The 14,266-nt window shown below is 38.9% G+C and overlaps 1 protein-coding gene across 1 annotated transcript in view; it reads right to left on the reverse strand.

The window, feature by feature from the left end:
* Positions 1-2,944: 2,944 nt before the first annotated feature.
* SIM1 (SIM bHLH transcription factor 1) overlaps positions 2,945-14,266 on the reverse strand; it is a 69,556-nt gene continuing 58,234 nt past the window's right edge. Inside the window, exons 11-12 of the mRNA XM_034991606.1 lie at positions 10,802-11,204; positions 2,945-8,721 (exon numbers count right to left, since the gene is read on the reverse strand). Of these exons, the coding sequence (XP_034847497.1) occupies positions 7,991-8,721; positions 10,802-11,204 (1,134 nt within the window). The 3' untranslated portion in view covers positions 2,945-7,990. The remainder of the gene's footprint in view (positions 8,722-10,801; positions 11,205-14,266) is intronic.

Here is a 14,266-nt window from a genome sequence, read left to right on the forward strand (position 1 = left end):
AAGGTACACAGGTGACTGAGAGATGTTTTTAAGTAATCTAAAAACTTGCTAGTTTTTCCACTTGTTCTCACCACCTTGAAAAAATTTCTTAGCTATTGATAACCTTTAGTTATATAACAGAACAGCAAATGTTTATTAAAAATGTGTCTCGGACCTTTTAAATGAAAAAAGTTTTAGCATGCCACCATACATAAACCTGTCTAGCCTAACTAATGGGGCATGTGACTAACACAAGGGCTGAAATCAGAAATTAGAAATGTAGAACTGAACTAAATAATGAACCTCAATTACTGCCTGGATGATTCTTCTCACATTAGATCTCAATTACACTTTCCCAAGTGAACTCCGGAGACTTTACCTATAAAAAGACTCCTTGGGTTCAGCTTTTTAAAAATATATATATACTACACAAAGCTGTCAGAAAATCCTCACCAGAAACTGAGAATGATTTCCTTATGGCTCAGGAGATACTGCCAAGATTTCCTTTAAGGTTTACTTAGATGGCACTCAAGTAAGATTCCCATATGGAATCACTCCCCACACAGGAGCCTGACCTGGGGGAAGCTGAACAAAGCAAAGATTATTTACAAACTCCCAAAGCGGGGGCTGTTTTACATTTCTCCCACCCTGGATCTAATTCCATCGGTAGATACAGCACATGTTAAGTTATAAAGCATAATTATGAAAAGGCCAAGAAGTGCTACAAAGGATCCACCCTCCTGACACTGTGAGGCAGATGCCAAGGGCCAGGGGTGGCTGAACAGCCTGCCTGGGCTGCATGCACCCAGGAGTTACCACAGTTCCCAGGGCAGCGAGATCCCAGCAGCCTCCTGCTGTTGTTAAAGACGTCTTATAGGAATCATCATAGGGGCAGCCTTCCTGTCAGATAAATTTTGAGCGGTTTCCTTCATATGAGGAAATCCCATAATGTGGTAGTTTGCACCAGCCCAGTAAGCGCTACTCTCAAAGTACCCTCGAAACCAGGCCCTTGAATAATACAGGCAGTGTTGACACATCTGTTCTCGGTGGTGTGGGCTTTGACTGGGCTTTCTGCAAAGAGGAAGGAAAGTTTTATAAAGCAGAGTATTTAATGACAATTACGAAAAAGCAATACTTGCTTTGGCGCATATCCTGAAAACGTTGGGTAAAAAATTTATAGCTTTTTTTAAGTATAGTTTTCAATTACAACTTAAACCACTCGTATTTTATTGAGAAGCCTCAAAAAAATTTTTCAAATAATAGGGATCCTGTTAAGATACTCTACCTGTAATTAATTGTGCCATAGACTGTTCTTGGTATCATGTTCATATTAAAGAAACATCAGAATGTTCATCTGGCAGGAAGCAAAATATTATGTAAGGGGGTAGTGGACCTGGCCTCTGTCTCCCTCAGGCTGGCCATCATGTGTCCATGGAATAAGGGAGAAACAGCATCCTTGGCCCTGAGACCATACATGGGGCTACTGGAGCTGCCCTTGACTGAATGGAGTGATCTGCTTTATGTGACCGCCATGCAGACACTGTTTTATTTATTTATTTTTTTAATTACATAAAGAAAGCAGAATGAAGTAAGGTAAAGTTTTGGAGTAAACCTGGCTGGGTTCAAATTTCATCTCCACCATGGTTGGCTGTGTCACTAAGTTACTTAACGACTCTGAGTCTCACTTTCCTCATTAGTGAAATGGAGCATATTGGTATTTCCTTCAGTGGCAGTGCCTGGTTCAGTGCCTGTTACTTGGCAACTCAATAAATGTTCGTCATTTTTATGATTATCTAAAGAATTTACACTTTCAAAGCACAAAGGGAAAATCAAGAACCCTCCCTATGTGCTTTTTTATAACGTCCTACAATGAGGAAGATTTTTGGTGTCTATCCCATTTGAGGAATATATAGGTATTCCATAAATGTTGTAGATTAAATTGAAAGGGCAGTTACTGTGAAGTATGAAGTGGTGAAAACAATTTTACTTTCAGAAACTAAAGCACTAAAACAATTATTTACAAAATCATGTGAAAAAATATCTGATAAATGCTATAATATTAATGGTAATGATATTTGGGGCAGCTTTATCAAAAAAGCTTTATGAAATACAACCATTTCCATTGAATTAAAAATATATTGTGTAAGTTTGTCAAATTGGCTAATGGTTGACAATTTCTAGAATACATGAAGGTATATCAAAAAACCCTGAAGGAAGAAAAAAAACCCACATGTTTGATGCTATGAACTACCCAGAAATCTATTTCTGTTTGACCTAAATTACTAATTCTAGATTTAAAAACTACTTTGGATTCCAAAATCTAAATTATTCAAGATGTGGGGCACCTGGGTAGCTCAGTGGGTTGCATGTCTGCCTTCGGCCATGATCCTGGGGTGCTGAGATCAAGCCTCGAGTCCAGGCTCTCTGCTCAGCAGGGAGTCTGCTTCTCCCTCTCCCTCTGCTCCTCCCGTGTACTCCTGCTCTCTCTCTCTCTCTCTCTCGCCCTCTCAAATAAATTTTTTAAAAAATCTTAAAAATAAATAAATAAATAATTCAAGATGTGTTTTTTAAAGTGTTTTTGAATGACAGCAAATTTAAAAATCTCGTATTATAAGTTTTCTTTTCCCTTGGGCATTAAAAATGTAATCTGTACTTTTACATTTCTTGCTTTATTTTAGCAAAGAGGAGATCAAAGGAGTCCTCCCTAAGATGTTCTAAATTGAGAAACCATTTTCTAGTATCTAATGAAAATCAGACCGATTACTTAATATTAACTGTGTATATGCGTAAGCTTCTATTGCTAGGTCCCTCAAAGTGTGTGTGTATGTGTGTGTGTTACCTATTCCAACACAATCTAGAGCTAAAATGGTTCTTATTTCTTTACAGTTCCAGTCTTCTAGTGGACAGTCTGTTTTGTCCGATAGAAACTTTTCATTCAATGAATAATTCAGACTCAAACTGCATATTGGTAACTATATTTTAAACCAAAAAAATTCCTCACATAATAAATACATTTTATGCACATTAACTTCAAATTTACTTCAGAAAGCTATTTACAATATAAATAATTATAAATGGGAACACTTTGCAAGATATCATTGACATAGCTAGTATCTTCTACTTTACATTCCAAAGGAAAAGTTCAAATTACAGATTTATACTACGATGTCACTAAAAACTATACATTGCAAGATGGTATTTGAAATATTGGCAATCAGTATCTTCTTTCACAAATATAATCCTTTTTATAGCATGTCAGTCAAAAAACAAACATAAAATATTTTTATCTTTTTTGAAATGCCTACTCATAAGTTTCACTTTTTGAAATATTTCCCTTTGGAAAAAAACGGAAAAAAGCTACAGTACTTCTAAAAATTTTTCCACGCCGATTTCATTTCTTTTGAAATGTAAACACACCAGGGTTGTTGGTGTAAATTCAACTGTGATTAAATGTGTTCCAGATCAGCAAATTAGGACAAACTCTCCACTGTATAGGTATATGAAAGCAAAGTCCCATGCAGCAAAATTGCAATAAATAAAATTATAAGTGTTTGGTTCAAAAGTATTAGGATTTCTTGTGTGAACCATCGGTTTTTAAGGAGCACAGCGGAACAAAATCTTGTTACTTGCTTTACAACTGTGTGTGTGTGTGTACACACACACACACATATAGCCTCTCTGCGTACAGCCCTAGAGAAGGAACTCTGAACAAACCCCTATTTGAATATGAGCACAATATCACTTTTTGAGTTAAGCACTACCCGTACAACTCTTGGGCACAAGAAATGAGCACCACATGGTAATTTCCCCCAAGAACATTTTCTACGTAAGATACCCTTTGCATGTATCCATAGTTGTTCTGTCATTCATTTAAAGTTTAGAATGATCTTTTATCCACAATGCATGTCCCAGTAAGAACTAACCAGTAGCTTCTGCTGTCTTAGAGTCAGATCCCTATTCACAAAAACTGACATTTACGTGAAAGTTGAATCACTTATTTGGAGAGCCATTGAATTTACATTCTTTAAATCATTCAGTAAATAGAATGTCGATCTATGTTCTATGGTTTGAATGAACTGAAGAACCAAATCTGGGCATTCAAACTTGTTTAAATCAAAGAAAGTATATTAAAGTGGAAGCTATTCCACTGGGCAAGGTAAGTAACCCCCAGATAACCAAACCCTCCGTTTTCCAAATATCGGCATTCACTCTGTCACTTCCAAATACTACTAGTACTAATAGAAGTGTACTGAATATCTTAGTAACATCCTGCTCTTGAGAGGCAGAGAGAGCTATAAAAAACATACCTGTCTTCAGAATGTCTCTTTAGCTGCAGTGTCTTCTAGCAAACTTATTTGGTCTAGGTCTTGTGGGGTAAAAAGCCTTTCATTTTATTTTAAGATAACTATGCATATTTTCCAAATGATCTTTTATTGGATAGATCCTTATCCCCCAATTAAAAAAGAAAAGAAAATGGAGCATATTATCCTTTTCTGGAAGATCCCATTAAAGCTTATTTTAAGTGGGATTCTCTGCCCAAAGGCACCATGTGGCAGCAGGGCGTAGAGAGAATTAAGAATAGTGCCCAATGGAAATATTCTAGCCCTATAAAATATAATCAAGAGAGAATGAGTGGGTTTTCTGTATAAACGCTGAAAGCTAATTACTTATTGCATCCTGTCTCATTTTGAATGTCACATCAGCACTGCATCATATTATCCTAGATCAGGCAATTACAGTTTAGAAAAGCTAGCCCATTATATTCAGCATAGTATGTCAAAAGACTTGTGAAACTGAAGGACACCTAAATGTCCGACCTGTAGTGATTAGGACATTAATAGTATGCACCCAAAAATAATACATCAAATCTGTATATTCTCAATAGTTTTAATAGAATTTTCTCAAGGAACATTGGGGAAATATTTATTTTTTTATTTGGTCATCCAAATTGGTAAATTAGGTATGACAGGTAGGTAAATGGGCAATAAAGATATTCTTACTATTACTAGAAAGCATGAACTTTGTATCATCTAATGAATTGCTACATATTATACTAGCAATTGGATATAGCACATTTTTATGAATCCCCAATGTGATATAAAAATCATACTTCTCTATTTCAATCTAGTATCATGATTCTCAACATTTAGCAAAGTTATGGAAATCAAGGATTAAAACTAAAGCCAATTTAACTTTAAGTTATTGGTAACATGCGCATTTTACATCCCATATTTTAAAAAGACACAGATGACATCTTCATTATGAGGAAATATGTTCCTGGACAGAACAAGATAATGTAGATTATAAATACATTTTAATACATTTTTGTGCATATTAAAAAGGTACTTTGTCATAAACTGTCTCATCTTATTTTTGGGGCATTTTGTAATAATCATGCCACATTGCCAAAAATGTAAGCTTATAATACTGTGGGCCTGTAAGGCATTATATGTAATGTAATAAATCTGCCACTATAAAATTATTGACATGTAAATTAAATAAATGGTTTGTATTTAAAACTGGGGTCAGCCTACCAAAATTTTTAATTAGGATGTAATGTAGTTACTTCTGTCTTCACTTAAAAATATTGGTCATACCACCTTACAAGGCTTTATTTCTTCTGATTACCCCTTATTTGTAGAGTTCATAATTTATTTTTTGCCAATTAACTATCTGCCATTTTAAGATTTCACTGAAGTCTCTTCAATGGCATTCTTTTCTTTCATATCAGTTCCTTTTCCTTGATTCTGAAGATTCTATTTATTTTATAGCATCTGTCCCTGACATTTTTGGTAGGATGTATATCCATCAGTAAAACCCATCTGTATAGATTTCCTTTCCAAAATACACCATATTCTTCAGATGTTTGTGTCTTTGAACCATTAACCCACCTACAGAATTCCCCAAAAAGTTTAGCATTCCTAAAACCTGACTTTGTGTTTCAAATTGATCAAAAATCTATTTTAAGTATTCCAGGGGTTTTTAATGAGTATTTTTCTCAAAGTCACTGAACACTTTTGCTTCTGTGGTTTAACATGTAGTTTTTCTTGTTCTTTGAACTTTTTTGAAAGTATATATGATAACTACTAACTTTCTCACTTGCACTTTTTCCATTTATGACACAAATGTCGCTATGTCATACCCAAGAAATACTTAATTTCATGTCACCTCTTTTGTCATATACAAACGGCCCCCTCTTCATCTCTCAGACTATCATCATTCAGATTGTTACCTGCCTATAAACTGCCAAATAACTGTTAAGTGATGCAACTAGAGTTCTAATCCCTGAGTGTCAGTGTCATGTTCTGTCTTGAAAATCATGAGTCCGTTTCTTCCAAAACATTCCCCTCCTTGCAGATGGCAAGAGTTGCAGGCATGGGGCGCCTAGAAAAGACTGCCTAAGAAACTTCTCTAATCATTTGTGTCACTTTGCTTTGATTACTAGAGACTAGTGCATGAAATAAATTGTCCTCATTTTCCTACTCCCTCATCAGTTTCTACCATCTACATTCTGGCTGGACCAGAAAGTTGACTGTAACTACACATGCCTAAAAGAGCCCATGCACCTGCTGAAGTTACAAAGGACCTGGACCTCTGCAGGAGTGCAGACAAGCCAGAAGGATCGGTCTTGACAACTGACGGCAGAGAGTTAACTCGTTAACAAGTGTAGTTCTGTCGCACCGATGATCCACAGAACCATGGCAAGTCAGAACGGCCATACAGACAAAGAAACTAGGGCCCAGGCACGGTGATATTCCCAAACTAAGTTATAGGCGGGGTCAGGACTGGAACCCAGAGACCTTGCTTTCTAGTCTGCTGGTTTTTCTACCGTTATCACCCGAACTTAAGACCAAGTTTGTTGTTTTTGTCATTCACAGACAATAAGGAGAACGAGCGCTTTGCGTGTTCCTTCAGTTGAAGTAACTCTTACCCTTTTAACCACTTGTCCATCAGCCCGAGCTTTTATCTTAGGCTCTCTCCTGAGGCTTTCCACATGTTGTCGCATTTGCACATCTGTGCTCTGAAATGTTCTCACTTACACTGCTGCCAAATAGCCCTCCATTGGCTTTCCTTAGTTCTTTCTTGCACTTAGCAGCCTTTTTTCTTGGTGAATCGGTTTGAGTTTTTAATTTGGTTGGTTTTATAGCCCGAAATATGTTGATTACATATTCGGAGGCTTAAATTGTTTGTGTTGAGATATCATTTCATTTCTCTCTGTCTCTGGCCTTTCCATCTTTACTAAACTATTTCCAATTGGGCATGCCAGATTTTTGATGTGTGTCCCAACATCTCAGTCCTTTTACTCAGAAAACCCTTACTGCTATGTCAGTGTGATCCTGTTCCTTGTCTAACTCAAAAATAAAGTGAAAAATCACCACTTCCTGATTGCTTAAAATGGATACCAGGTGGAAACTCATTCTTGTACCATGCCAGAACCATTTCCCTAATTTATGCCTGAACCAAATGAGCTGACTGGTTGAAATCACAACGAAGAAACCAGTTTACAAGATGTATCTCTCTCTTTCTTAGTTATTTTAGGAATGGAAATTTCTTTAATAAGCTTAATGTGCTAGGGTTAAGAAAACTTACCCATTTGTGGGTTGTATTTAAGGTATATAGTCGACATTTCTGCATGTAAAGTGTACATAGCCGTTTGTGGATAAGTGGTCTGTGTGTATGAGGTTTACATCACAATGCAATACTGTCTTCTACCAGTCCTTTCATGTGGTATATATGCTCACTTAATCTACAAGAGTACTTTTCAATTCAAAATTTATCTATTCTGGTTCCATATAATTAGATGGGCAATTTATGTATTCATTTTAACTCCATTGTCTGTGTGTAACCCTGAAGGCTAGTGCTCTTTGATTTTGCAGGAACACATGTCAAATATCCAGTAACTTAAATTATCCTCTCTAACCATCTGTGGCATAGTAAATGCTGGTAATGGGGCATTAAACTATAAATATGTTTCAGAGATCCTTAAAGAACAAAATATTTTAGAAAAACATCAGCTTCCATTGGTTATTATAACAGATGTTCCCTTGTGTCCTTGTGCCGGGTCTGGCTGCATCCTTAGATGGGAAGTTACATCAAAGTGTGAGCCATTACAGCCCAAGGAATAGTTTCTAATGGTTTCACTGTCATATAAGTGCTCCAGGGCATATCCAGTTAATGTGTAAGCATGCTTATCAAAATACTGCCGGTGAGAACCAAAGCAGTTTGGAGAGACGGCAGGATGGTCTCCCGCTGTCTGATGTGGAGACATATCCGAATGTAGATAGTCTTTAGCTAGGATCAAACTGGATTTTGAAATGCGATCCGAATTGGGACTACTTATTCGAGACAGTGCAGTGGGACTGTTGTCATAGTCATTTTCATGGGGGCTCAGCATCTTTCCCTCTCTCTGCTGGATGTGGTCACATGGTGAAGTGTTGGCAAGAGCCGAACTGTGGCAGACATCCCCTGTTGGCGGGGGCTGTTGGTAGTTTGCAAAACAGAGGGAGTGTTTTTTCCCAGCTCCATTAATGGAAGCCAGTTGGTCTGGGGGGGCTTTCCTTAGCTGCAATCTGTTCTCTTCTTCTTTAATCATCTGCTGGGTGGCTCTTATCAGAGTTTCAATTTTGCTAGGCTCGTGTGGGCTACTTTGATACTGCTCAGTGCGGTATCGGTCACCTGATTCGCTGGCAGACCCGGGGTCTGGAGAACTGACCACACTATCTTCATCCCAGTGACCTCGCCCTAGAAATTAGAAAAAGTAAAAAGTAAGTGGTCTCAAAATTCATCCCCAAAACTGTAAGTGTGTTTCTTTTTCCTATTAAAAGAAACATTTATCTTTCATTTTTAAATGTATGCACCAATATTTGAAACAGACACAGGCTCACATGACAAAGCGTCAATGTATCGTACTGGCATTCCTAGTTTTCAGTGGCTTTTAAGTGCAGATGAAGTTTATCCCAAGTTTTTTAGAAGGTAAACCTTGCCCGTAGGTCCTGGATGCCAATTAACAAAATGGTAGAGTGTTTATACTTCTCCGTGTATGCATAGAGTTGGATCTGTCTGACTGTAAATAATAATAAAAGAAAAATGCATAGCATTTGGTTTATGATACTTTCTAGAGAAATGTTACATTAAACTGATGCTTTGAAAATGCCTTCCATTGGGTTTCAGGAAGACAATGATGGAGACTGGACTACTTTCCCAATTCCAAATAAATCATCTAAAATGTTAAAATTATTAAGTGTATCGTAAGTAGAATTACAATAAAGCTCTAGTGTTAGTTTTAAAACTACTTGAGGGTTCAATATATATATATTCATAAATACATATATATGTATATGTATGCATGGATATATATATCTTGTCCCAATCAAAAATATAAATACTGTCTCCTCAAATCTAGAGATATAAATCTCAGTTTTACATATACTCATGTGGTAATTCTGGTATCTTAGTTTCTGAAGGTGGAGAATAAATAAATACTTAAAATGTTAATAACAATCTGTTCTGAACCCAGGAGAGAGATCTAATACAGAGGAACAATGCATCCAAAATATTCCATAAGCTATATTATTCTTAAAGCAGTGTGAAGTCAATATAAAAAGGGAAAGGAAAAGCAGGAAGGGACATATGAAAGCTGTAAACTGCTTAATGCAGAAGAGAAGCCCTGGATCACACTATTCATTGCTTTCCTTTTTCTCTTTCTTCTTATTTTATTTCTAATATTTTCTTCCAGACCGTGTAGGTTAAGCCAGGATTTTCGCTTCACTCCATTCTTTGGCAAGCAATTGCCCTTTGCCCTGGGTTTCCATTACCAGTCTACCATACTGAAGAAACTCAAAGCAAAAGTAGAAAAATAAAAAGCAAAAACAGAAACAAATTAAAATCCTTCGTGGAAGGCCGTCAGTGCCTGGGTGGTATCTGACAGAGACCATGGATGAGTACAACATTGTCTAGCCCATTTCCCACCCTAAAGATCCAGCAAGAAGAGTAATATCACCCTGTTCGAGCAATCTTAATGTCACTGACTTTTAATGAAACAGGGAGGGTGTCAGAGACCTGCCCGGACCCAAGCCTGGAATGGACAGAACGGGCTCTCCTTCACCAGTTTACTTTGAAATGAACAAATAAGAGCATTACTGGACTAAAGGCTTCAACCACAGTGCCCGTTTCTATGTGGTCATAGAACTGTATAATAATCCCAAGGTGAAAATTTCCATGGGTTCTATATATCACTCCATCTTTCACCCACAGAAGACATTGTGGGTTGTCATAATAATGGGGGAAGGGGGTGGTTACCAGTATTTAATGCCCAGAGGACCACGAGGGTTAAACCACCTATGAAGTGAGTGATAGACCATAAAGCAAAGCCTGGACTCCCCAGCAGGTCAGTGGGGCCCTCATTGAGAAGCATTACTAAAAGAGCCCCAAAACTACAGAGGTCCACTTTTGAACCATCAGAATACAGAAGAAAATCATGCACAAGAAATTTAAATGCATACATATTACAAGTTCAATAGACTTACTCAACAATTGACTTTGACTTAATTTCTTTACTTTTTATGATGTTTACAATGGGAATCATTTTTACTCACATGTCAAAAATAAATGCATGTGGCAAGCATGAGCAAAATTAATACACTTAAAAAGAGTGGATGTGGTTTGTAAAATCCCACTGGTGTGATTTTACAATCAGTTCCTGATTTGTCAATTCAAAGGAGAAAACCACTGGCTTGGTCCCTCCAGTGTCAAACCTAGAATCTTAAAGACCTGCCCAGGGGCCCAATGCTGCCAGCTCAGGACTCATTTCAACTGCCCTTACCGTGGATCCTGTGGACGGAAGCGATGTGAGGCATGCTGTTTTCATAGGCTTCTCTGCTTTCTGGGGAAGACTTGGTCAGGGGCAAGGCTGCGCGAGAGCCCCACCAGGGCTCCCTCCCGGCCTGCGGCGTTCCCAGGAAGTACCTGCCTGCCTCACACCGGCCGCCCTCGCAGGCCTGGGTGTGGAAGTGCCTCTCCTCCACCAGCCTGGAATGGTCCAGCGCAAAGCCATAGCACAGAGAGCTGCGGTCAGAGAACTGTCTATAGGCGCACGACGCGTCATGCTGAGAGCCGGGTCTCTCCGCGGGGTCCAGGAGCTGCGGAGAGGCTGTGTCGGTCAGGGGACTTCCACCCCACTGGCTGTCGTGATCAGATTCAGATCTTTCCGTGTGGAATCCCGAATACTGAAACCAAGAGAGTGAGAAAAGTACATTTAACAACAACAACAAAAAAAGCACCACGACAGTCACGTGAGCTTTAAGGCACCAAAATAAGCTCTATAAACTCTAGCACCACGCTGGGCACCCCTGACTTGGAACCACTTAATCAGTCATGGTGCCTCAAAAGAAAATCCTTTTGGCTGCTGAAAGGAGGTAAACATGATACCAGAGATGGAGGAACTAAATAGCAGGCTGCAGAAGCGCTTCACGTGAGTGACTTCACGTAGTTCCTCTATCAACCCTTTAATGAAGAGATTAGTAACCCATTGCATGAAGAGAGAAACTAAGGCCCAAGAGAGAAAATTATCTGCTCAAGGTGAGCAGGCGGCAGAGGCAAGATTCAAACCCAAGTCCTCCATCACTACCCACAGGGTATTGCCAAAAGGAGAGTCCAAGAAAGCTCTATATTTTATTCCAATTTGCTGTTCAGATTTCTTTTTCTTAATTTAAAAACAAGACAAAAATAAGGTTTAAGGCCCAAAGTGCTACATCTTCACTCTTTATACTAGACTGGTAACTCTCTGAGGGCCATGTTAATAAAGGCTTAACTAATTCAATGGCAATACAATGGTTAAAAAGACTTGCCCATATAGGCTGAACCTACTCACTAGGAGGCCTTTCTTGCTTCCCAAAGTAAAACTTCAAGTATGCACAGGCTCATAGGACAAAACAGCTGCAGGCAACAATGTGCCTTGCTGGAATCACGCTGCTCACCTGTTGCCAGAGTTATTTGATCTGGTGTTGAAAGAAAACGCAAAAGGTTTAGCAGACCTCCCTAGGAGGTATGCTCGGTTTGAAGTTCCTCACGAGCCACTCAAATTAGTAATATAATTTCTATCAGTTTTTGGTTAGCTAACTAAGACAAGTCTAGGTACCATACAGAGATTACCTGCTATGATAATCACAGATGCCATTTATTGAGAACTTACAGTGTGTCTGGCAGTTGCTAACCATGGTACATATATCACTGAATCCTCACAACCCCCTGGACTGTAACATATCTCCATTTTACAGATGGGGAAACTGCATCACTGAGAGTTTTAATAAGATGGTATGGCTACCCCGCAGTCTATCTGGCTCAAAGCCTGCACTCCAACCTTGATTTTACACTCAAGAGAAAACACTGTTAAGGAAGAGCGGAGAGAGAAAAAAAGGATCCAGTGTTAGAGACATTTCCAGAAAAGCGGCAGGGACCAAAATACAGTCTCTGGAACCAAAATATGAGTCCATTACATTTTCTTTCTTATCCCAGAAGAAAGAGGGATGGTGCTGGTGGTGCTGTGGGGGGCCCAGGAGAAATTCAGGCAGCTCTATCTAGGGGCTCTTAGAGCCAGAGAGATGAGGTGCAGAGGTGCCTCTGGGGGAACTCCAAAGTATGCCAATAACATAGCATGTTCAGGAAGGAGTTCTACACAAATTCCAAGCCGAGATCTTTCTGTTACCATATCTCATTATTACTTTAATTATTTTCCAAATGTACATATGGACTATCAGTATATTCCACCAAAAAAAAAAATAGTAAATGCAAATTCTCTCCCTGCAGAACTGTAAGATGAGCACCATAACGTATCCCGAGTGCCATTTCCCTACATCACACCTCCACATGCCATCGGCCTTTTCTCCCCGTGAACACCAGCCTCTCATTTTATAAGACACCACCTTCACTCTCACCAAGTGAACGTTGGCACCCCCTTCCTTATCGAGGGGGGATCAGAGTGCTATACACTTGCCCTTTGGTAACACCATTTGTGCACCTGCCTAGGAGAATTTCAGATCATCAGTGCTCTTCCAAGCCAGGAATTGCCCAGGCTCTGCTTGTTTTGATAAAAGTATAAACCAGGCCTATTTCTGAAGTACTCCAGTCAAGACTTTTGAGCCTGTTGAGAGTGAAAAAGCTTTCCCTGAGTGTGTATGGGGAAGTGCTATTGGTGCAGCAGAGAAGAACATTCTGTCCTTGGCTCACAAAGAAAATTCAACACAAGGCAACCCTGGCAGACATGAGGTACACGTTTCAAGAGCACCCAAAGAATTTGATGGATAAGCCTCTTGTCAATAGTCAGGAAACTATAACAGCAAGCACACTGCCCTTAAAGCAGGCAGAAGTTGGGTGGTTGAGTTAGACCAAGAAGATTGGTACAGAGGAAAAGCCTAGATGCAAACCTTTGTTTTTCAAGACCTGTAAACTTGCACCTGTGTGTACCGTCAATCCTCTGAGCCACATTCACCTCTTTAAAATAAATTGCACTGGATGTAAACTCTGTTGAGAACCCTATAGATCCATACATTGATCTGAAAAATTTCAGGTGTTCATCAAGTCTTAGAGGCAAGAGAGAGAGCAGAAGGGAAGGCGGGCAGCTGATACATGCAGACCGTGCCATACAATCAGTGACTGCTGCATAAGAAGGCTCCTGGTCTTCCTCACACCTACCTTTGCTGCTTACTACATAAACAATCTTGGGCAAGTGATTTAATTTCTTTTGTACCAACAGGAAAAGGGTCGTGATGGTACTTAACCTACCAAAGGCCAAACCAGAATGGGGGCCATTTAACAGAAGAGGAAATAGGGACAGGAAGCCAAGAGAACCTGGTTCCAGGTCCACCCCTTCTAGTAACTCTCAGGGTAACCTTGGGCACATTACTTTACCTTTCTTAGCCTCACCTATAGAATGATACATTGGATTAGATTAGATGCTCTCTAACTTTTCTTTCAGCTTTAAAATTCTATACGATAGAATCATTATTTGGTATCATTTCTAGTGTTGAAACATAGGATTCCTATGCCTGCCTTTATATTTCATTGATTTAAAGGAGATAAATTATTTAGAACTATAATCCAAGTCCAAGAATGTTTATTGTCATGGTTATAAAAAGAAAGTTGTTATGTAAGTTTTATTTTACTATTATGTAAATTTTTCCCCAAGTGTCCCCTTACAGCACAAGTTTTATAGGGACTACATGATGTCTTTTGGTCAATAAATTATTATATTCTAGAGGCTTCTGGCAGGATAATGGCAGCCATTTGAATC

This window comes from Mirounga leonina, unplaced genomic scaffold, assembly GCF_011800145.1.
Source record: "Mirounga leonina isolate KUSES-001 unplaced genomic scaffold, KU_Mleo_1.0 Mir_53, whole genome shotgun sequence".
Lineage (NCBI taxonomy): Eukaryota > Metazoa > Chordata > Mammalia > Carnivora > Phocidae > Mirounga > Mirounga leonina.